The following is a 24,066-nucleotide window of genomic DNA, read 5'->3' on the forward strand; positions in this document are numbered from 1 at the left end:
TTGCTCAGGGTGTCCATACCTGGCACCAGGTACCTGTCTCAGGTGTGCCCTTCTGGCCTTGCTCGGGGTGCGATGGCCGAGCCGCAGGCCGCAGTTCAGCGTTTTTGGCGTGTTAAGGGGACAGGAACGTTTGGCACCGGCCCCTGACGGCAGCGCCCCGGGCCTGGCCCAGGGCAGCCCTGAGGGCTCCACCTGCCCGCGCTAATTACGGCGGGCCCGCTAATTACCACGCGCATCAATAGGCCGAGGGGCAGCCGGGCCGCTCCGTCAAGCCCGCCTCGCCCCCGCCATCACTAATTAGGGCACGGTCGCTAATTAGCGGCGCGGGTGAGGAGCCCGCTGGCCTCTCCCCGCGCATGCGCGGCGCGGCCCCGCCTCACCTGCGCCCCGCGCGCCTCAGGTGCGATGGCGGGAAAGGGGCGGCGGGAACGGCCCCGGCGGCGCATGCGCGGGGCGCCACCGCCCTCCCTCCCCTCCCCTCCGCCGTTCCACCGTGCGCGCTCCCGCGCCGCTCGCTCCCGGTGTCACCTCCACCCCACCGCTGCCCTCGGCTCGGGGTACGGGGCGTGTTTTGCTTTCCCCCGTTCTTTCCCCGCCGCCGCAGCACGGTCTGCTCCCTCCCCGCACACACACACACTCACTAACGCCACACACACACACACCCCGCAACCGTCCCGGCCCTTCAGGCGCGGCCCCGGCCCGCGCGCGCTCCCGCCGCGCCCCGCTCCAGGCCCGGGCGCGCCCCCGCCATCCTCCCCCCCCCCCCCTTCCCCACCTCCGCCTCACCGAACCCCGCGCGCGCGCGCCCCCGCGAGGACCGGCGGCGGTGCGGCGGCGGCCACGTAGCGCTGCGGCGGCGGCGGCGGCGGCCGAGGGGCAGCGGGAGCCGCGTCCGCCCGCGGCGGCAGCGCCTGGGCCTGAGCGCCGGCCCCACGCCGAGGCAGCGGCGGCGGCCACCGGAGCTCGGGGGCCGAGCGGAGGGGCCGGAGGGAAGGCACGGAGGGAGGGCCCCGGCCGCCCTGCCCTCCGCCCTCCGCCGCCGCGCCCGCCCGCGCCCCCCTCCCCGCGCCGCCCGGCATGGACGGCGGCGGGGGCGGCCCCGAGGGCACCGGCCTGGGTGAGTGCGGGGCCGGCCGCGCGGCCGCCGAGCCCCTTCCCCCTTCCTTCCCCCTTCCTTCCCCCCGGGCCTGGCGGCGCCGCCGAGCAGCGCTAGGCCCGGCCCGGCGGTGGGCGGCGGGGGGAGCGGGGCACGGGCGCCTCACGGCCCGCGGGGAGCGGCGGCACCGGGGGAGCCCCGCGGCGGCAGGAGAGGAGCCGGGGGCCGGGGGGCTGGACCCGGGATCCGGGGGGGCTCCCCTGGGGCTGGGGGCTGTGCCCGGCTCGGGGGATCTCCCGGGATCGGGGGGGTTCCACCGGGCTTGGAGGCTGTGCCCGGGCTCCGGGGCTCTACCTGGGTACCGGGGCTCTCCCGGGTTCGGGGGGCTCTGCCCGGGCTCCGGGGCTCTCCCGGGTTCGGGGGGCTCTGCCCGGGCTCCGGGGGGGTTCCTCCGGGCTTGGAGGTTCTGCCCGGGCTCCGGGGGCTCTGCCCGGGTACCGAGGGGGTTTCTCCGGGCTTGGAGGCTGTGCCCGGGCTCCGGGGGCTCTGCCCGAGCTCCGGGGCTCTCCCGGGTTCGGAGGGCTCTGCCCGGGTACCGGGGGGGTTCCTCCGGGCTTGGAGGTTCTGCCCGGGCTCCGGGGTCTCTGTCCCAGCTCCGGGGCTCTCCCGGGTCTCTCCCGGGGTCTGGGGTCTCTGTCCCGGCTCCGGGGCTCTCCCGGGGGTCGGTGGCTCCGTGTCACCTGCCTGGGGAGGGGACGGACGGTGCTTTCCCGCAGCGGAGCGGAGGCAGCCCCGCATTCCTGCGGGATCGCGGTTGGCACTCGGAGCGTGCCCGGTCCGGCCGGTGCCACCCGCGGCTCCCGGTACCGCGCTCCGGGTGTGAATTTCGGGGTGTCCTGTCCCTCCGCAGCCTTTTCCATCGCTGTTCTCCCTTCCCTGCGCTCCCGGCTGGCGGTGCGGAGCGTGCGCCCCGGGGTTGGGATTTTGGGTGTGATTTTTGAGCGCCTTCCGCGCAACTTTGGGTGTCCCGGTGCGGGGCAGCGCCGGCGGCACCTCCTCGGGCTTACCGGAACGGCACGGGGAGCTCCCATCGCCGGCGAGCTCGGGGCAGTGGGCGCAGGGAGAGCCCCGGAGGTGCAGCCGGGATTGAGGATGGGAGCTGGGCTCTTCCCAGCTGGAAGTTCTGTTCTGGTTCTCTCCCTCGCCGCCTGATCTCTGCTAAAAAAATGGATTTATTTTTATTTATTTATTTTTAAGACGGTTTCGAAAGGGCTGTGGGGTTGCCAAGTGTGATTTTTCAAAGGGCTTTGTGTCTCTGATATCTGATCATTTCCCTCGTGTTTATCATACCTGATCATTTACCTGGTTTTACACCCTCCGCCTCCCTACCTGTGTGCATTTCTCTGCTGCTTTTGTGGGTTTTTACCCATCTCCTGCAGCCCGGCGGGATGCAGAGCCCATCCCTGCCCCGGGCAGGCAGCGCTGGAGTTCCAGATGTGATCCCAAAAATTGGGTCCAAACCGGCAGGGCAAACAGGGACGGGGATTCTGAGAGCTTTTCCAGAGGCTGTGTGCAAGAAAAGTGCGAATTCATGAAGGCTTTTTTGGTTTTCCCAGCTAAGTTTTGCGTTTCCTGGGCTGCCAGGGGGGTTAAGGGCTGCTTTGGAATTTTTATTTTCTGCCGAGGGGAAGCTCAGAGCTGCAGGAATGGGATTTGCAGGAATTAAACCCCTGGGATTATTTGTTAAAACACCTTTGGAATATTGATCTGATCAGAAGATGCTTTGGTGTTGGAGGTGATTGTGAATTTTGAAGGGTTTAATTGACTTTATTATCTAATAATGCTACAGGGAGCCTTTAAGTGATGTTTTCAGAGGAAATCTTGCTGTGGGAAGGGAGGAAATGGGGATAAATCATCCAAAAATAGAAGATATTGGGGTGCTGTGCTTTCCTCCTCTCTGCCAGAATCACGAAATGTGGGGATTTTACCCCGAGAGCTGCAACTTCATCTAAAAACATAAAGTTTTTATCTATCCAGAGTCTCCTTTTGGGCTCAGAGCAGGAGATTCCCTGTGGGAAGGATTCCCAGAGCTCTGAGCTGGATTTTTGCAGTAAACAGGAGGAGCAGGGACGTGCCCAGAGCACACCTGAGATGGCACAGGTGGATTTCAGGTGCTTACAAAACTCCTCTCCTCACTGACCTATTTCTCTCTGCAGCTCTCAGGGGCCTGGCCAAAAAAAAAAATAAATTCAATTTATTCCTGGTTCCACAAAAAAAAGGAAGAGGCTGAACTGAAAGGAGGCAGCTGAGGAGAGGGAGATTTCTCTGATATTATGTGAATAATTATTATATTATTATAGAAGATACAGTATTATATGTTGCATATTATATATTAATATATAATTTAATAGAGAGATAATGTATTACACTTACATACTATATATTATGCATTATATTCTTTGTAATATGTCATATATTATATTATGTATGGCATATAAAATATATTATTTTACTTCTCTTGGTTCAGTTCCTCCAGCACAGACTCTCAGCCTGCTCTGCTCTCTCCCTGCGAGACCCAGGCCCTCTAAAAGGGAGATAAAATCAATTTTTAAAGATGATTTTACTTTTCAAAACAGCATTCATTTACATTTTGCTAAATCTCTGCTGTTTGTCCTTTCAGAATTTTATTAAGTGAGTATTTGGAGGTCCCCCCCCTACAATAATGAGAGGAAAAATGTGGATTTTTTTTTCTGCAAAGTTCATTTTATTCTCCTGAAGATTCATTAAAGCAGATCCAGGTGAGATCACCCTGCTCTGTCCTGAGCTTCCTCAGGGGAATGTGAGGTTGAATTTTCCCAGTGTTTTCCACCAAAAAAAAGTGGATTTTTTAACCCATTCTTCCCTGGATCCCAGTGCCTCATTCCCATCTGGAAACACAAGGCCTTAAAATCCTTTCCAGCAGCTCCTGGGTTGGGGCAAAATTTAAAAATCTGGACCCAAGGGGTGTTTTGGGTGGGATCTGTCTGGGCTTTGATGCCTCAAAGAGCATTTTAATCAAAATCTGATTTTTTTTTTAACACACCCTCATAGAAACGAGGCAAATTCCACCCCAAATTGTGCCTTTTCAGGGAGTTTTCCCAGGATTTGGGGGCAGAATTCTTGTTTTTCTGCCAGTCAGCACAGCACGAGAGACAGACTTCCCTACAGCCCCCACCTCCCAGGCCCAATTCCCAAATTCCTGTCGTTTTCCAGCTGCTTTGGGACCTGGAATTTTGTGGGCTGCTCCTCCCTGGAGAGGAAAAACAAAATTAAAAAATGAAATAAATAAAAAGCAGGGAGTGAAACCCTGGCAGGTGCCAACAGCAGCTCCTGCCCTTCCCGACACCCTTCCCTCGGGAGGTTTCGCACTGGGATTTTCCCAGCAATTCCCAGCAGCTTTTCCAGCACCTTCTGCTGGGCCTGCTCTCTTTGGAAATGGCATTTTTACCCTCTGTAAATGTTCTTTTTTCCCTTGGAAATGGGATTTTTTTTTCCCCTGGAAATGGGATTTTTTTCCCCCTTGGAAATGAGATTTTTTTTTTCCCCTGGAAATGGGATTTTTTTTTTTTCCCCTGGAAATGGGAATTTTCCCCTCCAGAAGTGAGATTTTTTTCCTCCTGGAAATGGGGTTTTTTTCCTCCTTGGAAATTGGATTTTTTCCCTCTGGAAATGTTTTTTTTCCCCTTGGAAATGGATTTTTTTTCCCCCCTAGAAATTGGTTTTTTTTGCCTTTGGAAATGGGATTTATTTTTCCCCCTGGAAATGGGGATTTCCCCCTCCCTAGAAATTGGATTTTTCCTGCCAGGGAAATGTCCAGGTAGGAATTCCAAGGTGGCTTTGAGGCAGGATATTCACACTTCATTTACACCTCTGCATATCCAAGGACACAGAGACACCTCCGGGGCCTCTCTTGGGGGAAAAATGCTAATTTTGGGCAAGAGATCTTGATGACAGATTTCCTTTTTGGAGCTTCCACCATTCCTGGACCTCGGGGTCAGTGGTGCTCAATGGGAAGTGCCCTAATTGAAATAAAGTCTGAATAAAATCCTAGGGCAGCTTTAGTTTTCCTGAAGATACATCAACAGAGAGGGATGAAAATAAGAGGCTTTTTAAGGTGGGGAAAAAAAATATAATAAATAAAATAAAAAAAAAAATAATATATACACTGCCTGCTGAGTCAGCAAAATACCCAGCCCGGGTTATTTTGGGAATGGCCAAAAAGCAGCGGGATGAGGTGGGAGCTGGAATTCCAGCATTTATAGGATTTCTCCCCTCTTCCCCAGGGTTTTGTGTCCCTGCCCAGGCTCTCCTGCCCCCTACCCTTGGTTATTTCTGGAATGCTAAAGAAAAAAAGCTGGAAAAAAAGAGTCAGGTGAGGTGGGAACACAGAATTGTGTAAATTCTGGAATTGCAGAATTTATAGGATTTATCCCCTCTTCCCCAGGGCTCTCTGGAATTGAAGGAAAAGCTGTTCCAAGGGAATCTGGGAATCCCAGGAGGGTTCTGATTTCCCTGTTTTCCGCAGGATTTCTCTTCCCCGATTCCTTTTCAGGATCATTTTCCTGATGATTTGAGGCTCTGCTGAGCTGCTCAGGTGGGTCCCGAGCTTTGGGAATGGGAATAGGGTCGTTAGCAGCATTCAGCGCTTTATTTTACATTTATTTTGCATTTATTTTGCATTTCCATGGGCTCAGGCAGCTCCAGCACTTCCCATGGAAATGCAAAAGCAAGCACCGCTCTGGGAGATAAAACTTCCCCACTTAAAAACAGATTTTCAGTTTTTTTGTTTCCTTTTTTTTTTTTTTTTTTTCTTTTTGCACCTAAAGCAGCTGGGATGCACAAGAGATAAAGTATTGAGAGTTGAGATAAATAACTGAAATAATTCCCTTCGGATGTGTTTTCCCACTCAGGCACCTGTGCTTCCAACTGGGAGAGCTGATGGAGGCTTTTTTATTGCAATATTGCAGATTTACTGAGCTGTTCTGGACCCGTTTATGGAATCGTGGAATATCCTGATAAAGGCACCTCAGGGATCGAGGCCAATTCCTGCACAGGACACCCCAAAAATGTCATTTTAGCCCTCGCTTTGTCTTTTCCTGGTGCAATCTGTGGTTATTCCCGCTGGTTCATCCTCCACAATTCACATGACCTGGGGATTTCAGGGAGTTTCAGCTGGAAAACATCTTCACACCCTCATCTTTTCCTGAAACCCTGTTTTCCATGAAATCCTCGTTTTTCCCCTCACATCCTCAGCTTTTCAAGTCCTCAACTTTTCCCGAAATCCTCAATTTTCCCACTCATCCTGTCAGTTCTTCCCCACTTTTTCCTCACACCCTCAGCTTTTCCTGAAATCTTTAGTTTTCCTTACGTCTTCAGTCAGTTTTTCCTCAATTTTTCCCTCACCACCTCAGTTTTTCCTCAATTTTTCCCTCAAACCCTCAGTTTTTCCTCAAATTTTCCCTCATACCCTCAGTTTTTCCTCAATTTTCCCCTCTCACCCTCAGTTTTTCCTCAATTTTTCCCTCTCACCCTGTTTTTCCACGATTTTTCCCTCTCACCCTCAGTTTTTCTCAATTTTTCCCTCTCACCCTCAGTTTTTCCTCAATTTTTCCCTCACACCCTCAGTTTTTCCTCAGTTTTTCCCTCTCTCCCTCAGTTTTTCCTCAATTTTCCCCTCACACCCTCAGTTTTTCCTCAGTTTTTCCCTCTCTCCCTCAGTTTTTCCTCAATTTTCCCCTCACACCCTCAGTTTTTCCTCAATTTTTCCCTCTCACCCTCAGTTTTTCCTCAATTTTTCTGCCCCCCTCAGTTTCCCCTCACACACACCCTCAGTCAGTTCCCCACACTTTTCCCCTCAGTTTTCCCTCAGCTGTTCCTCATTTTTCCTCAAATCCTGCTTCCCTCCCACCCTCACCTTCTCCTGAAATCCCGATTTCCCTCAGTTTTCCCCACTTTTCCCTCAGGTTTTCCTCACTTTTTCCTTCCCTGCTCCCCCGAGCCCGGCCCAGGCCAGGCTGGGCCCGAATCTCTATTTTTAGTGCCGGTAACACCAAAAAATGCGGTTTTTCTTCAGAAGCTCGGTGTGAAGCTGCTCCCACTCACTCACCAGCTTCCTCCACCTACTCTTTTGTCTGCAAATTGTGCTTTTTTTTCTTCAGAGTTCGAGCTTTTCACATCGGAGTCTTTGCAAACCTTTGATTGCTGCAGATATTCCCCAGGTTTGGGGTTTGATAAGCATCAAAAATCGCTTTGAAACTCTTGTTTCCTTTTTACATCTTAATCGCGGCCTGCATCTCTCATTTGGCAGCGTGACTGGAATTCGTTCTGTGGAAAAATCTGCCTTGACAAAATTAAATTCACCTTTAAAACAACAACAAAACTCTTGGGTGCTTTGGGATTAAAAACACCCAAAGGCTGCTTTGGGAGTAGAAATTTAAAAGTGGGGAGAAATGTGTTTTAAGAGCGTTTTTAGGGCAGTATTTCAGAGCTGCTGTTTGTACTAAATGGCCAAGGAGGGAATTGCTTTTTATTTAAATAATGGTTTTGGAAGTTGTGGGTCCCTCGAGGGTGGCAGTGAAAGGTTCAAAGCCACAGCAGCCGCTGATGCTGCAGAGTGAAGTGGTTTTCAGAGCAAACAGCTTTGATAATTCAGAATTAAACCACACTGTGGGCTTGATTTCAGTTGGTACCTCTTGATAAAAAGGGTTTTTTTACACACAATAACCCTTTAGTGGGCAGAGGTGAAATATTGGCAGGAATTTTTTGCCGTTTGGTAAATAGGGGAAAAGGGGAAATTTCCTTTTCCTGGTAAGTTTTGTGCTTTGCTGGCTCTGCAGTGGAATTCCTGATTTCCTTCTGCAGCTTCCTAGAGATGCCTCGTATGATGAGGAAATAAATCAGGTATTTTCTACATGGAACTGGGAGTTTCCTGAGCTCCTGACTAATCCATCCCACTCAAAGAAAACGCTAAAGTGGGATTCATCCTTCCCACAGCTTCCTGGGTGTAGGATTGGGAATTCCATCTGGCCAAAACCAGTTGATTATGTAATTTTTTAATATTTTTTTTCCGTCTGAATGTGGGTTGTGCCCACAGTCCAGCATGAGCAGCCCATCTCCCAGGATTTCCTGTGGGATTTGAGGATGGAGCAGTGGGAATGGGCCCTGCTGTGGTGCTGAGGCTGCCGTCGCTGCCAGGCACCTCCAGGAAATTAATTTGGAGTAATTTGTAAACCCCGGAGAAGCGCTTGAGTGTTTTAATGAAGTTCGTTATCACACTGGTTATTTTTTCCCTTTCTTTCCCCAGTGTGCCACTTCCGAAAGATTCTCTTTATTGTTATTAATAATTAATATTACTTATTCAGGCACTGGTTACTTCATCTCCTGTCCAGTTAAAATTCACTCCCAAGGCGGGGAAATTCTGGTGTAACAGAAATGATGATACCAGAATCTCTGGAAGAGAGGAGGGTTGGGTGGATTTTGGGCAGGAATTCCGGGCTGGGATGGAATTCCCAGGGAAGCTGTGGCTGCTCCATCCCTGGAAGTGTCCCGGGCCAGGCTGGAGCGCTCTGGGATCATGGAAGGTGTCTCTGGGTGGGATTTGCTGTCCCTTTATGCCATCCTGGGATGTCCCTGTCCTTAATTCTCCTCCCTGCACCCTCTGATCCCAGCTTTAGCTCCGGGTTTAGCTCAGGGATTCCCAGGCTGTTCCTGACAGGATCAGCCCAGCCCAAAACCTTGGGCTCGCTGTTGCCATCCCAAGCTCCCCAAACTGGAATTGTCCCGGTGGGAAGAAAAATTAAAAAAAAAAAATTAAAAAAAAAAGAAATGTGAGGGATTGATTGCTTTGTGTCCATGAGGGACCACGTGGCGTTTCCTGCAGGAGGAAGTGGCAGCAAAGTCCCGGGCAAATTCCAGCTTGGAAATCCAGGGGGGAACCTGGATGGGCAAACTGAGATTGTGCTGTGGGGATTAAGGAGCTGGGGGAAGGGAGGCAGAGACAAAGGAGGAATTCCTCAAATCCCTCAAAATCCAGGATCTCCGGGTGTTCCCGGCCTGGTCTAGTGCTGCGAGGTGAGAGCAGCTCCACTGGAATTCCTCAGGGCTGGCTCCCTTGTTGGAATGTGGCTCTGGAGTAGGGGAGGATGGGCTGGGGGGTCCGGGGTGTTTTGGGGTGGTGTGCCCGTGTTTGTGGGGCAGAGCGGAGTTTGGGGCCGGCAGTGCTCCAGAAACCCAGGAGAAACAGCTGTGATGGTCTGGTGGGTGGAGAACATCCCTGTCCTGGATTTCCCCTCCTCAGGAATCTGCTGCCAGCCCCGATCCCTGCTGTTTGTGGAGCTGTCAGTGCTCCCAGAAATCCAGGTGGAATGATTGTGATTATCTCTCGTGGATGGAGACCATTCCTTCCCTGGGTTTCCATTCCCTGGGAATCTCATGCCAATGTGTTTGTGGAGCTGTCAGGGCTCCCAAAAATCCAGGAGGAGCAGTTGTGGTTATCTCTGGTGGATGGAGAGTGTTCCTTGCTGGATCTCCATTCCCCGGGAGCCTGCTGCTGGGAATTCTCCTGCTCCCTGCTGTTTGTGGAACGGTTGATGGAGAGTATTCCTTGCTGGATTTTGCTGTTTGTGGAGCTGCCAGTGCTCCCAAAAATCCAGGAGGAGCAGTTGTGGTTATCTCTGGTGGATGGAGAGTGTTCCTTGCTGGATCTCCATTCCCTGGGAGCCTGCTGCTGGGAATTCTCCTGGTCCCCACTGTGTGTCCCTCCCTTTGGCACCCTCAGCTCCCCGGGCTATCCCTGGGCTGTCCCTGGACTGTCCTCGGGCTGTCCCTGGGCTGTCCCGGGCTGTCCCCCACACTGTCCCCACACTGTCCCCACACTGTCCCGGGCTGTCCCCCAGGCTGTCCTCGGGCTGTCCTGGGCTGTCCCGGGCTGTCCCCACACTGTCCCGGGCTGTCCCCACACTGTCCCCGGGCTGTCCCCAGGCTATCCCCGAGCTATCCCCCACACTGTCCCCGGGCTGTCCCCCACACTGTCCTGGGCTGTCCCCACACTGTCCCCGGGCTGTCCCCCAGGCTGTCCCCACACTGTCCCGGGCTGTCCCCACACTGTCCCCGCGCTGTCCCGGGCTGTCCCCGCAGAGCAGCCCCGCTGTTCCCTGCTGTTCCCCACTGACGCCGCTCTCGCTCTCTCTTGCAGATAAGATGCTGGAGGGCTCCGCTCGCTGCCGAAGATCCCTCCCCGCCCTGCCCCTGCCGTGATCCCGACCCCCAGCCCAGCCAGGACCCCCGACCCCGCCGGGCTCCCATGGAAGAGGCGCCGGGCCGGAGCAGCCCCCGCCAGCCGCAGCCCCGCGGGACGGAGGGCGCCCCATGAGCCCCCCCAGATGAGCCACGCAGCCAAGGGGGAGCCCCCCGGGGCCGGCATGGCGCAGGAGGGGCCGCCCGCCTTCTACCCCAGCCAGGAGCTCGACCTGTCCACCAAGGTGTACAAGAGGGAGTCAGGGAGCCCCTTCTCGGTGCTGGTGGACAGCAAAGCGAGCAAGGGCCACCTCCACGAGAGGGAGGAGCAGCCGTTTTTCAGGGACAGCAGAGCGGTAGGAGAGGTCCGGGCTGTGAAAGAAGACAGGGAAAACTCTGACGACTCTGAGGAGGAGGAAGAGGAGGAAGATGAAGTGACTTACAAAAGGGAGCAGATTATAGTGGAGGTAAACCTTAACAACCAAACCTTAAATGTGTCCAAAGGGGAGAAGGGTGTCCCCTCCCAGTCCAAAGAGACTGCTGTCCTTAAGAGCAGCAGTGAGGAAGAGGAGGGTGACAGTGGGGAAGAGGCCACGGAAGACAGTAACGATTACGAGGAGAATGAGAGGCAGAAGAAGAAGGAGAAAAGGGCGGAGAAGGTCAGTGTTGGCCAGAGGAGAAGCAGGAGAGCCGCCTCGGCCGCGGCCGCCGCCGCCTCCCCGGCGCCCCGAGCGACGCGGGGCCGCAGGAAGAGCGCCGAGCCCCCCAAGCGTAAGAAGAAAGCTGCAAAGGAGCCCAAGGCGCCTGTGCAGAAATCCAAGTGCGAGGAGAAGGAGACTCTGACCTGTGAGAAGTGCCCCAGGGTGTTTAACACCCGCTGGTACCTGGAGAAGCACATGAACGTCACCCACAGGCGGATGCAGATCTGCGACAAATGTGGGAAGAAATTTGTGCTAGAGAGCGAGCTGTCCCTCCACCAGCAAACTGACTGTGAAAAAAACATCCAGGTAGGTCTGCTCGCCTGCTGGCCAGGTCCCCACACCTCCTGGCGTGCCCTGGATCCGCCTGGTGGACGCTTCACGGGGCAAAAAAAAAAAAAAAAAATCTCTTTTTGCTCGGCCCTGGGTGCTGAGCCGGGCCTGGGCTCTGCCTTCTCCCACATTTTGGGGTCTCCCAAAGGGAGGGGACGGCAGGGAAAAGAGTGCTCAGCTGCTCTGAGCAGTTACTCCAGGAGTAAACTGTGAGTTGGGAACACAAAGCTCCTTTAGCTGGGTCGGAATCTGGAGTAACTGGTCCCAAAAATCTGAAGTTCTGTGGTAAATCCTCCTGCTGCTCCTGCCGAGCACTCGCAGCTCTCGCTGAGTTCAGAATTCCAGGGGTTTCCGTGTCTGGAAACGCTGTCAGCACCTGCACCCCGAGCCTGCCCCTTCCCCGGCAGGAAACACCGCAAAATCTCCCTGAAAACACAAAAATCTCAATTCTTTTTTCTCCCCAGCAGCGCTGATTTCCCCCAGAAACGGGAGGAGCAGCTCTGCTGGGAGGTTTTGGGAGCTGTGGGAAGATTCCCAGAGTTTCTGGTCCCTCTGGGTCCCCAAATCTGCTTTTTTGGCCTCATTTTCACCCACCTCCCCCAGAAATCCTGCCAGCAGCGGCGGCTCCGGTTGGATTTTTGGGCAGCTGGAATTTGTAGGGCAAAGAGGGTTTTTTGTGTGAGAGTTTGAGCACAAGAATTGAATATTTTTCATTGTTTGTTTGCTTTCAATGCTGAACTGGGTTGATCCTCAGCTCCCACAGCGTGGGAGACGTGGAATATTTATTGCAATTTCTCTTTTCCAAGCTCTTTTCCCAGCTCTGTGTCACTCTGGGCTGTTTTGTTTTTTTTTTTTTCCTTAAGTTTCAGCTCAAGGAAGGATTTATTAATATAAATTTCATTTCTGCAGCTTTTGAAAGAAATATTTGAAAAGTTCAATGCAGCAGGGAGGATTTAAATGGGAATTTAAGAGATGCCCCAGCATGCAGGGGTTCGTTCACAGCAAAAAATTTAGGCAGGAATTAAAAAATAAAGGAATTAAAGCAGAAATTAAAATGTAATCAGGAATTCCTGAATATTTTGAACACATAAAATGGTGAAATTTCCTGTATGCATCTATACATCTGTCCAAAAGTGATAACAAAAGGAGAAATTACAGGAATTATGATTTAAATCCAGAGGAATCTGGTCCAGAGACGTCCCAGTGCCAGCAGCACTGAGAGTCACCTTCAGGTCCTCAAAGTCCAAGACCAAATCAAGCAATTCTTGTTCTGTCCTGACCTTTGGGATGCGTTTTCCAGCTGCCTGTTGCTGTGTTTTTATCCCAGTTGCCAATAGGATTGAGGGAAAATTAAAAATTTCCCTTAATTCGGGGTTAAGTGTGTCAAGGGGGAGCTTTGTCCTGAAACAAAACTGGTTTAATATCGGATTGAAATGAGAACCAAGGCTGGCTCCTCCCAGTTTTCCATCCTGGGGATGGAATAAATCTGTTTTTCCAGGTAATTTCTGCTTTTTCCATCCATCCCAGTCAGCACCTTCACCGGTTTCTGTCGTCACCGCGAGCTCTGTGCTGGGTTTGAAATCCCGAATTCTGGTGTGGGCTCGGCCCCTCCCAGGGCTCCTTCCTCTGTCGATCCGAGCGTCTGGGGATGGTTCCCTGGAATTTCTTTGCTCTCTGGGAATTTTTTCGCCCTCCCAAGAGCGGAATTCCCAGCGGGTGCCTGCAGCGGAATTCCCAAACCCGCCGAGACCCCGGGGAGCGCAGAGGAGACGCCCCGAACGAGCAGAACGGATTAATTAACTCATCAATCAGCACCCAGCCCTTCCGACTGGGGTGGGAGTGGGTGGGCTGGGAAGTGGAGCTCCCAAAAAACCCCCAAACATCCCAAAAAAACCCCAGAGCGAGGCACAGCTCCTCCCCGTGCCCTCCGAGCTGGAGCTGATCCCGTTTCCTCGCGCGCCGGGATTCCCAGCTGGAATTTCCACGCCGGACACGGAATTTTTCATGAAGTTTTCGGGAAGAGCTGCTGGGAAAAGGAAGAGCTGCCTGAAATCCTGGTGGGGGCGATTCCCAGGACATCCCAGAGGAGTTTTGGGAAGGAATTCTCGCCCTCCGGTGCCACTTTGGACCTTCAGTGAACGCAGCAGGAGGAGCTGATCCCGGAGCATCCAACGGGATGGGAGCTGCTTCCCGTGGAGATCCAGAGGGATGGGAGAGCCTGGATGGGCCACACCCGCATTTGGGAAGGGCTGGATGGGATTTTGGGAATTTTAACGGTGTCAGCCTCCTCCAGCCCTCTCCGGGAGTTTGGATATTCCCACTCCAAGGGTTTGGATTTTCCCACTCCACGGGTTTGGATTCTTATCTCGCCAAGGGTTTGGATCCTTCTCGCTGAAGATGTTTGGATTCTTTCTGCTCCGAGGGTTTGGATCTTTCCCTCTCCAGAGTTTGGATTCTTTCTGCTCCAAGGGTTTGGATTTTTTTCTGCACCACGGGTTTGGATCTTCCCTCTCCAAGGGTTTGGATTTTCCCACTCCGAGGGTTTGGATTCTTTGCCCTCCAAGAGTTTGGATTCTTCTCATTCCAGGGGTCTGGATTCTTTCTACTCCGAGGGTTTGGATCCTTCTCACTGAAAATGTTTGGATTTTCCCACTCTGAGGGTTTGGATTTTTCCATTCAAAAAGTTGGGGTCCTTCCCTCTCCAAGGGTTTGGATTCTTCTCACTGAAAATGTTCGGATTTTCCCTGTCCAAGGGTTTGGATTTTCCCTCTCCAGGGCTGGACTCTCCCAGAGTAATCCCAAAATCCCAGAGTAATCCCAAAATCCACATTCTCACTGCCTCCTCACAGGTGTAATCCCAAAATTCACATTCCCACTGCCTCCCCTGAGGTGTAATCCCAAAATCCACATTCCCACTGCCTCCTCCCAGGTGTAATCCCAAAATCCACATTCCCACTGCCCCCCACTCGGGTGTAATCCCAAAATCCACATTCCCACTGCCTCCTCCCAGGTGTAATCCCAAAATCCACATTCCCACTGCCTCCCCTGAGGTGTAATCCCCAAATCCACATTCCCACTGATTCCTCCCAGGTGTAATCCCAAAATCCACATTCCCACTGCCTCCTCCCAGGTGTAATCCCAAAATCCACATTCCCGCTGCCTCCCCTGAGGTGTAATCCCAAAATCCACATTCCCACTGCCTCCTCCCAGGTGTAATCCCCAAATCCACATTCCCACTGCCTCCCCTGAGGTGTAATCCCCAAATCCACATTCTCACTGCCTCCTCCCAGGTGTAATCCCCAAATCCACATTCCCACTGCCTCTCCTCAGGTGTAATCCCCAAATCCACATTCTCACTGCCTCCCCTGAGGTGTAATCCCAAAATCCAGAATCTCGGGCACTTTTTTCACCGTTTGGGGCCTTTTTTTGCCGTCCCAGCCTCAGTTTCCCCCGGGCCGAGCCCCTGACCCGCTCCCCTCTGTGTCCACCCCAGTGCGTGTCCTGCAACAAATCCTTCAAGAAGCTCTGGTCGCTCCACGAGCACATCAAGATCGTGCACGGCTACGCCGAGAAGAAATTCTCCTGCGAGATCTGCGAGAAGAAGTTCTACACCATGGCCCACGTGCGCAAACACATGGTTGGTGAGTGGCTGGCAGGGGGAAATCCAAATTATCGGGCGCTTAAAGTCACCGGGGGAATTAAAATCATCGGGGGAAATTAAAATATTCAGGGGAATTAAAATTACCAGGGGAATTAAAGTCATTGGGGGAAATTAAAATTACCAGGGGAAATTAAAATCATCAGGGAAAATTGAAGTTATCAGGGGAATTAAAGTCATCAGGGGAAATTAAAATATTCAGGGAAAATTAAAATCATCTGGGGAAATTAAATTTACCAGGGGAATTAAAGTCATCAGGGGAATGAAGATCACTGCGGGAAGTTAAAGTCATCAGGGGAAATTAAAGTTACCAGGGGACATTTAAATTACCGGGGGGGATTAAAATCACCAGGGGAAATTAAAGTCATCAGTGGAAATTAAAATAATCTGGAAATTGAAATCATCAGGGGAAATTGAAACTGTCAGGGGAAATGAGAATCGTCAGGGGAAATTTAAATATTATGGGGAAATTAAAATATTCAGGGGAAATGAAAATCATCAGGGGAAAGGGAAGTCATCGGGGAAATTAAAATTATTGGGGAATTGAAATAATAAAATAATCGGGGAATTTGAAATTATGGTGGGAAATTGAAATAATCAGGGGAAATGGAAGTCATCAGGGGAAATTAAAATGATTGGCGGGAATTGAAATAATGTGGGGAATTTAAATCATCGGGGAATTAAAATAATTGGTGGATTTGAAATTGTCAGAGGAATTTGAAATCATTGAGGGAAATTGAAATCATTGGGGGAAATTAAAATCATTGGGGAAATTGAAATTATCAGGGGAATTTGAAATCATTGGGGGAAATTGAAATTATCAGGGGAATTGAAATCATTGGGGGAAATTGAAATCATTGGGGAAAATTGAAGTCATTGGGGGAAATTGAAATTATTGGGGAATTGAAATATTGGGGGAAATTGAGATCATTGTGGAATTGAAATAATTGCCGGTTTTCCCTGGATTTCCTCTCCAGCCCACACCAAGGACATGCCCTTCACCTGCGAGACCTGCGGCAAGTCCTTCAAGCGCAGCATGTCCCTGAAGGTGCACTCGCTGCAGCACTCGGGGGAAAAGCCCTTCCGCTGCGAGGTGAGGCTGCTCGGGAGCGGGAACGGCTCCGGGAAAGCGGGAATGGCCTGGGATGGGCCGGAGCCGGGGGCGATTCCATCGGGAACCGCTCCGGAAAAGCGGGAATGGGCTGGGATGGGCGCTTCCCTCAGGGTTTGGGAATTCCGAGCACCGAGGGGTGGTGCCAGCACAGCTCCCTCCTCTGGGGTCTCTGCGGGGATTGAGGGGTTAAATCTGTGGGGTAAATCCATGGGGTAAATCCATGGGGTACATCCATGGGGTAAATCCATGGGAATGCTCCCAGGAAGTGGGAATGGCCTTGGATGCAGTGGGAAGCAGGGGGTAGGTTTATCAAATTTTGGGAATTCTCTGCATGGGGAAATCTCAAGCACAGGTCCCCCCTCTGGAGGGATTGAGGGGTTAAATCCGTGGGGTAAATCCGTGGGGTAAATCCGTGGGAATGCTCCTTGGAATGGCCTTGGCTGGGGTGGGAATTAAGGGCAGTTTTATCAAACGTTGGGAATTCGAATCAGGAGCGGAATCATCGATCCGATCCCAGCACGGGCCCCTCCTCAGGGGTCTCGGGAGGGATTGAGGGGTGAAATCTGTGGGGAGCTGGTTTGGAGCTGGCTTGGAGCCGGTTTGGAGCCGGTTTGTTTTGGAGCCGGTTTGGTTTGGAGCCGGTTTGGAGGGAGGCAGAGTCCCCTAGTGGAGAGAGCCCGGGACATCCACAGAAACCCTTTTTTCCTGGAATAACCCTGTCCCTGCCAGCTGTTCCCATGCAATTCCAGCTGTTCCCGCACAATTCCAGCTGTCCCCACACAATTCCAGCTGTCCCCACACACAATTCCAGCTGTTCCCACTCAATTCCAGCTGTTCCCAGACAATTCCAGCTGTCCCCACACAATTCCAGCTGTTCCCACACAATTCCAGCTGTCCCCACACAATTCCAGCTGTCCCCACACAATTCCAGCTGTTCCCAGACAATTCCAGCTGTCCCCACACAATTCCAGCTGTTCCCACTCAATTCCAGCTATTCCCACACAATTCCAGCTGTTCCCACCCAATTCCAGCTGTTCCCCACACAATTCCAGCTGTCCCCACACAATTCCAGCTGTCCCCACACAATTCCAGCTGTCCCCACACAATTCCAGCTGTTCCCACGCAATTCCAGCTGTTCCCACATAATTCCAGCTGTCCCCACGCAATCCCAGCCTTTCCACCCTCCCGATCCAAACCTTTATTCCAGCCCTCAGCAAATCATTTCCATCCCTTCTTTTTCCTGAGCCATTGCTGCCCTCCCCCTCCTCCCTCCCAGCCCCTCCAGGGCTCGCTCCCAGCGTCCCAAATCCCCGGAATTCCCGGAATTCCCGTTTTTTCCCGGCAGAACTGCGACGAGAGGTTCCAGTACAAGTACCAGCTGCGCTCCCACATGAGCATCCACATCGGGCACAAGCAGTTCATGTGCCAGTGGTGTGGCAAGGACTTCAACATGAAGCAGTACTTCGACGAGCACATGAAAACCCACACTGGTAAGGGCTGGGAAAAGCCCCCGCAGGGACATTCCCACGGCTCTCATTCCCTTGGGATCTGGGGCTGGAAAAGCGGCTGGGAGAGCTTCATTCCTTGCCTTGGATCCCTTTCTGCCTGGAGCTGGGGTTCCCATGGGGGAATGGGAATTATTGCCTGGGTGCTTTTGGCTGGGTGAGCCCCTTTTAGCCCCAAATCCAGAGGGGAGCCAGGATTCCGGAGCATTTTACCCCAAATCCTGAGGGGAGCCAGGATTCCGGAGCATTTTACCCCAAATCCAGAGGGGAGCGAGGATTCCAGACCATTTTACACCAAATCCTGAGGGGAACCAGGATTCCGGAGCATTTTATCCCAAATCCAGAGGGGAGCCAGGATTCCAGAGCCTTTTACCCCAAGTCCTGAGGGGAGCCAGGATTCCAGAGCCTTTTACCCCAAATTCTGAGGGGAGCCAGGATTCCGGAGCATTTTACCCCAAATCCTGAGGGGAGCCAGGATTCTGGAGCATTTTACCCCAAATCCAGAGGGGAACCAGGATTTCCTAAACCCCTGTTGATCCCCAAAGGCAGGGTCAGGGGATTTTCCCAGGGATTCTGCAGGGATGAGGCGACTTTCCCAGGGGTTCTCCCGGATCTCAGGTGATTTTTCAGGGCTCAGGTCATTTTCCCAGGGGTTCTCCAGGATCTCAGGTGATTTTTCAGGGCTCAGGCAATTTTCCCAGGGGTTCTCCCGGATCTCAGGGGGTTCTCCAGGGATGAGATCATTTTCCCAGGGGTTCTCCTGATCTCAGGGGGCTCTCCAGGGCTCAGGCGATTTTCCCAGGGGTTCTCCAGGATTTCAGGTGATTTTTCAGGGCTAAGGTGATTTTCCCAGGGGCTCTCCCGATCTCAGGGGGCTCTCCAGGGATGAGATGATTTTCCCAGGGGTTCTCCAGGGCTCAGGCGATTTTCCCAGGGGCTCTCCCGATCTCAGGGGGTTCTCCAGGGATGAGATGATTTTCCCAGGGGCTCTCCCGATCTCAGGGGGTTCTCCAGGGATGAGATGCTTTTCCCAGGGGCTCTCCCGATCTCAGGGGGCTCTCCAGCTGCTCTGACCCGCTCTCTGTGCCCCGGCCCAGGAGAGAAGCCGTTCATCTGCGAGATCTGCGGCAAGAGCTTCACCAGCCGGCCCAACATGAAGCGGCACCGGCGCACGCACACGGGCGAGAAGCCGTACCCGTGCGACGTCTGCGGGCAGCGCTTCCGCTTCTCCAACATGCTCAAGGCGCACAAGGAGAAGTGTTTCCGCGTCACCAGCCCCGGCACCAGCCCCGGCCCCGGCCCCGCCGGCCCCGCGCTGCTGCCGGGACCCGGCCCGGCCCCGCCGGCCGCGGGCGCCGCGCTGGGGCTGGGCCCGGCCCCGCGGCCCGTCCCGCACCCCTACGGCGCCCTGGCCCTGCCGCCCCACGGCCACCACCCCCACGGCCCCCACGGCCAGCACCTGCCCGTGCCCCCCGTGCCCCACCTGCCGCCGCCGCCCGCCCTGTTCAAGAGCGAGCCGCTGAACCACCGCGGGCACGGCCACGGCCACGGCCACGGGCACAGCCACGGGCACGGGCACGGCGACAGCGGCGGCGGCTTCCTGCGGCACCTGGACAAGGGCGGCCCGGCACAGCCCCACTGACCCCGGCGGGAGCCAGGTTTGGGGCTGGGGCTGGGACGGGCACTGGGACGGGGCTGGAGCGCCGCGGGCACGGGCACGGGCACGGGCACAGGCACGGGCACGGACACGGGCACGGCTCCGCGGGCTGGCAGCGGGGATCCGGGCACGGCTCTGGGCTGGGATCTGCCGCGGGATTGAGCCGCCCCGGGAACGGCTCCGCACTGGGGGCACGGGATCGGGCTTGGGATCCCAGCTGGGATCCGGGTTTGGGATCTGGGATGGCATCCAGGCTCTGGAGCACAGCAAGGGCTCCCTGCAGCACCCAGCCGGGGCCAGCCTGGCACAGCCACGCTGGGATTGGGCTCTGGGATCCGGGTTTGGGATCTGCCACCCCGGCTCGGGGTCCGGGATCAGCTCTCCGGCTGCCCCACACTCTGATTGTGATCTGGGTCTGGGATCCAGGACTGAGATCTGGGTCTGGGATCTGGGTCTGGGATGGGGATCTGGGTCTGGGATCCAGGATCTGGGACTGGGATCCAGGACTGAGATCTGGTCTGGGATCTGGGACTGGGATCCGGATCTGGGACCCAGGATCTGGGTCTGGGATCCAGGTCTGGACTGGGATCTGGTCTGGGATCCAGGTCTGGGATCCAGGATCCGGGATGGGCTCTGAGATCTGCCCTCCTGCCACCCCACACTGCGCTTGGGATCTGGGTTTGGGATCCGGGCCCCAGCTTTGGGATCTGATCTGGGATCCGGGATCCGATCTGGGTTTGGGATCCGATCTGGGTTTGGGATCCGACCTGGGATCCGGGATCCGATCTGGGATCCCCCTCCCGCCCCGCCCCGCTCCCGAGCCCTGCCCCAGCCCCAGGTCCCCTCTGGAGGAGCCCCCAGGACCGAAATGCCCCAAATTTGTGTTTTCCCGGTGACTTTTCTCCGCCGCGGCCGCGAGCCGGGCGGATTTTCTAATTTCATATCAGCTGGCGAGGTTTGCTTGGCTTTTATTCCCCGGCCCTCTCCTCAAAGAGGAGCGGGCCCGGGCTCTTTGTACTAATGGGAAAGGCTGTGAGTTAATTAATACAGAGCATTAATGATCACTGTGTACGTAATGATTCCTTTCAGCACCCCGAGCTCGGAGCGTTCACCCAGAAAAGCAAAAAAAACCCAAAAAAACCCAAAAAAAACAACAAAAAAAAGTTAAAAAAAAAACCCAAACCCCTCCCGTTGTTTTTGTGTAGCTCTCCTAACACACTTCTTTATTTTACTACAGAAATTATTTTAGAGGTTTTTTGTATAGATCCTATTTAGTAGAGTCTGTTTCTAAAACAAAAAAAAGCCAAAAAAAAACTTGATGATGATGATGATGATAATAATAATAATAATAATTGTATTTCCATAAACGGTGTAATTTTTTCAGTGTAGCTGCACCTCTGTTGTACAATAGAGAAATTTTTATAATCAGCCCCAATGTGATTCCTCAAAGATGCTTTTCCCAAATTCCCCAACCCCCCCACTCCAAGGTGCTTCGGAGAAGAGAGGGAAAAAAACCCCGGAGTTCCCTGGAAAATCACCCCAAAACCGGCGGCGATTTCTGGATTTAATTTATTTTTTAGGGCTTTTTTGGGGTGGTTTTTTATAAACTTCATTTCCCTTTTCCCGGTTTCTCCTCAGCTGTTGGGGTCAGATATTCCTGCTGGATGTGGATCAGGGAATGAATGGACGGGAATTTTACTGGGGGGGGAGAGTCTGTCCTGGAAATTCGGGAAATTTGGGAATGGGAAGTCCGGGAAAAAGCGGGATCGGTGAATTTAGGGGTGAATCCAGTGCTCCTCTCCGGATTTAGGGAATTCCGGGAGAGGGAAAGGCAGTGGGATCAGGGAATTCCTGGAATTCCGGGAATTCCTCCTCCTTATCCCGAATTCCTGGGGATTCCCGGGAATTCCTCCTCCTTGTGCCGCTTTTCCCGCTCTGGGTTTTGGGATTCATTTTTAGCCAGAAAAGGCGGAATTCTCCCCCAGGACAAAGCTGGGTGGGGAAAACCTCTGGAATTTGCTCCTCCCTGGATTTTTCCCCACCTTTTCCTAATCCTGGACTTGGGTTTTCCATAACATTGGAAACTTCGGGGCCGTTTTGGGCCCAAACCCCTCATTTTTGGCTGAGCTGAAAGCCCCTCCCGATGAAAGAAATGCCGTTTTTTAACCATTTCCTCCTGATTATTTTAATCCCCCTCTTCCCCTTTGGCAGGAAAAAATTCCAATCCTGAATTCCCAACCACTGAAATTCCCTGGAATTCTCTGCAATCCCCCCCTGCAGCCTCCGGTGGTGCCACAATTTCCTGCTCAGGATAATTTGGGATAATCCCGTTTTTAAATGCCGAAAAGCCCCAAAACGAACCATCCATCATTTCTGTTCCGGGTTTATAAATCCATTTTTTCCTCCTCAATAAATCCTCCGGCATTCCAGGCGGCTCTTCCGAGAATTCCAGAATCTGGGATGGTTTTGGGGTTTTGGTTTTTTTTTTCCTGCTCTTCAGCTCCGCTCTGTATCGGATCATTCTGAGAATTTATGAACTTCCTTTCTGTGGAAGAAGATTAAAAATTCCAACCCCTCGTCCCGGTCTGGCCGTGGTGTGAGGTGCTGGGAGGGCGGGCTGGGATCCTTTCCAAAGGGGAAAAAAATAAAAAAAAATAGGGAAAATGGGGAAATTTGGTTTAAAACTGAGGAAATCCAAGGCTGGGATTTGTTGTGGTTTCTTAATCCTTCGATTTCCATTTTTGCTGCAGCCACAGAATTCCACAGGGATGGGAAACTCCAAAGGATTTCTGCGGGTGTTCCCTCCTCTCTGCACCTGTCGCTTCTGCTTTATTTTCCCGTTTGATTTTGCTTTCTTTTCCTATTTTATTTTGCTGCTTTCACCCCGTTTTTTCTGCTTTTCCCCTATTTTATTTTGCTTTGTTTCCCCACTTTATTTTCCCTTATTGTCCCCATTTATTTATTTTATTTTTTTCCCCATTTATTTTGCTTTTCCCCATTTTATTTCGCTGCTTTTCCCCGTTTTATTCCTCGGTGGAATCCGGGATCGGCTCCCCCAGAGCTCCGCGCTGTTCCCGGGAATTCCTCCCGAGGATTTGGGATTTATCCCGAACCGCATTTTGGGGAGGCTGAGCCGGGAGAGGGCGGTGGAGCTGCGGGATCGCTCCTGGCGCATTCCAGGATTCGGGAACGATCCCGATGTTCCTAAAGAATTCCCAAATTATTCCCAAATGATTCCTAAATAAATAATTCCTCCTCGGGGAGTCCCGGCATCTTTGGGTGGGAAAGGACCTTAAATCCCAGCCGGGGTCCCCTTCCCGATCCCGGGGTTCTCCGGGACATTCCAGGGAATTCTCGGATATTCCCGGTTCTGATTCCCAAGGCGGCTTTTCCCGGGAATTCCCGCGGGCAGATCCCGCAGTTCTTTCTCCTCCCGAATTTCTCCCGAATTTCCCTGCCGGATCCAGCTGTGCTCCAGGTGTTGGAGGAGCGGCAGGAGAAGGAGAATTCCCAGTTTCTGCCTTTTCCAGGGGGAGGAGGAGGAGCATTCCCGGCCGGAGCAGTGAAACCGGGAATGTGCGGCTGCCTCTGAGCTCTTCCCGAGGGATAAAATCCATAAATTTCCCGATTCCCGGGGTTTGGTGGGGCAGAAAATAAACGGGGACAGAGCAGGGAAGGGGCGGGCGCGGGGTGGGATTTTGGGATGCGATTCCCGGGGAATCCGCGGCTGCCCCATCCCTGGAATGTCCCTGGGCTGGTGGGAATCGCCCTTGGGTGGGCTTTGAGCCCTCTCCCACCCCACCAATTCCACGATTCCATGGAAAACTCGGATTCCCGGCGGGCCCTGACTGAACCTCAGCTCCGCAGGGGGAATTTGGGGAATTCGGGAATTCCCCGGGTGCTCCACGTGTCCCGGAATTTTCTGCCTTTTTTTTTTTGCCAGTTCCGGAGTTTTTTCCGCTCCTATTGATCACGGAATTTTATCCAACCGCCGGGAATGTGCTGCTCTAATGGAAATCCTGGATTAATGGATTTTGGAGTCGCTTTGGTGGCGGCAGGAGGGGAGCGGCTGCAGCTGGAATTCTCCTTATCCCTCCCCGAGCCGCAGGAATTCCCCCGGGAAGCCTCAATCCCCTCCCAACCCGCGGGGCTCCGGGAGCTCTGATCCCACCGCGCCCCGGGATTCCAAAATTCGGGGGGGGACACGCGGGGATCCCAAAATCCAGGATAAACCTGGAGCCAGCGGGGCTGGCCCGGGTCCCCCGGGGATCCAGGCGGGTCCAAGGGATGGGAAAAGGCTCCCGGGGGATCCAGGCGGGTCCAAGGGATGGGAAAAGGCTCCCGGGGGATCCAGGCGGGTCCAAGGACCGGGAAAAGGCTCCCGGGGGAATCCAGGCGGGTCCCGGGACCGGGAAAAGCTCCCGGGGCCGCTCCGGTGCTGCCAGCAGCGCCCGCCCCGGGCTCTGTCCTCGCCCGCTCCCCGCGGCTCTCCGCAGTGGAAAATCACCGGGAGCGTCCCTGCCGAGCTCCCGGGGCTGGGATGGCCCGGGATGAACCCGGGATGAGCCCGGGATGAGCCCGGGATGGGTCCGGGATGATCCCGGGCTGGTCTTTGCCCCGCTGGATCCCGCTGGAAGGGGCAGGAGCCCGTGGGGAATTAATTCCCCCTTTGGATTCGGGGCTGGAGCGGCTCCAGGGAGGGGAAATGTCCCGGGGGGAGCGAATCCCGGAG

At 53.9% G+C, this 24,066-nt stretch overlaps 1 protein-coding gene across 1 annotated transcript; it reads left to right on the top strand.

The window, feature by feature from the left end:
- Nucleotides 1–975: 975 nt before the first annotated feature.
- ZNF652 (zinc finger protein 652) lies at nucleotides 976–19,605 on the top strand. Its single transcript, XM_030255967.4, has 6 exons — nucleotides 976–1,117; nucleotides 10,329–11,376; nucleotides 14,894–15,041; nucleotides 16,036–16,151; nucleotides 17,518–17,662; nucleotides 18,775–19,605. Exons 2-6 carry the CDS (start codon nucleotides 10,516–10,518, stop codon nucleotides 19,317–19,319), a joined length of 1,815 nt encoding a protein of 604 aa, XP_030111827.4. The 5' UTR covers nucleotides 976–1,117; nucleotides 10,329–10,515; the 3' UTR covers nucleotides 19,320–19,605.
- Nucleotides 19,606–24,066: the final 4,461 nt, after the last annotated feature.

The sequence above is a fragment of the Taeniopygia guttata genome, chromosome 27 (assembly GCF_048771995.1).
Source record: "Taeniopygia guttata chromosome 27, bTaeGut7.mat, whole genome shotgun sequence".
In the NCBI taxonomy this organism is placed as follows: domain Eukaryota; kingdom Metazoa; phylum Chordata; class Aves; order Passeriformes; family Estrildidae; genus Taeniopygia; species Taeniopygia guttata.

Bases quoted from the DNA above. Each gene is read 5' to 3' on its own strand.
- ZNF652 (XM_030255967.4), top strand. From the start codon at position 10,516: ATGAGCCACGCAGCCAAGGGGGAGCCCCCCGGGGCCGGCATGGCGCAG. The intron at 16,152-17,517 runs GTGAGGCTGCTC...TTTTCCCGGCAG, and splicing joins AAAAGCCCTTCCGCTGCGAG to AACTGCGACGAGAGGTTCCA. The intron at 17,663-18,774 runs GTAAGGGCTGGG...GCCCCGGCCCAG, and splicing joins GCACATGAAAACCCACACTG to GAGAGAAGCCGTTCATCTGC.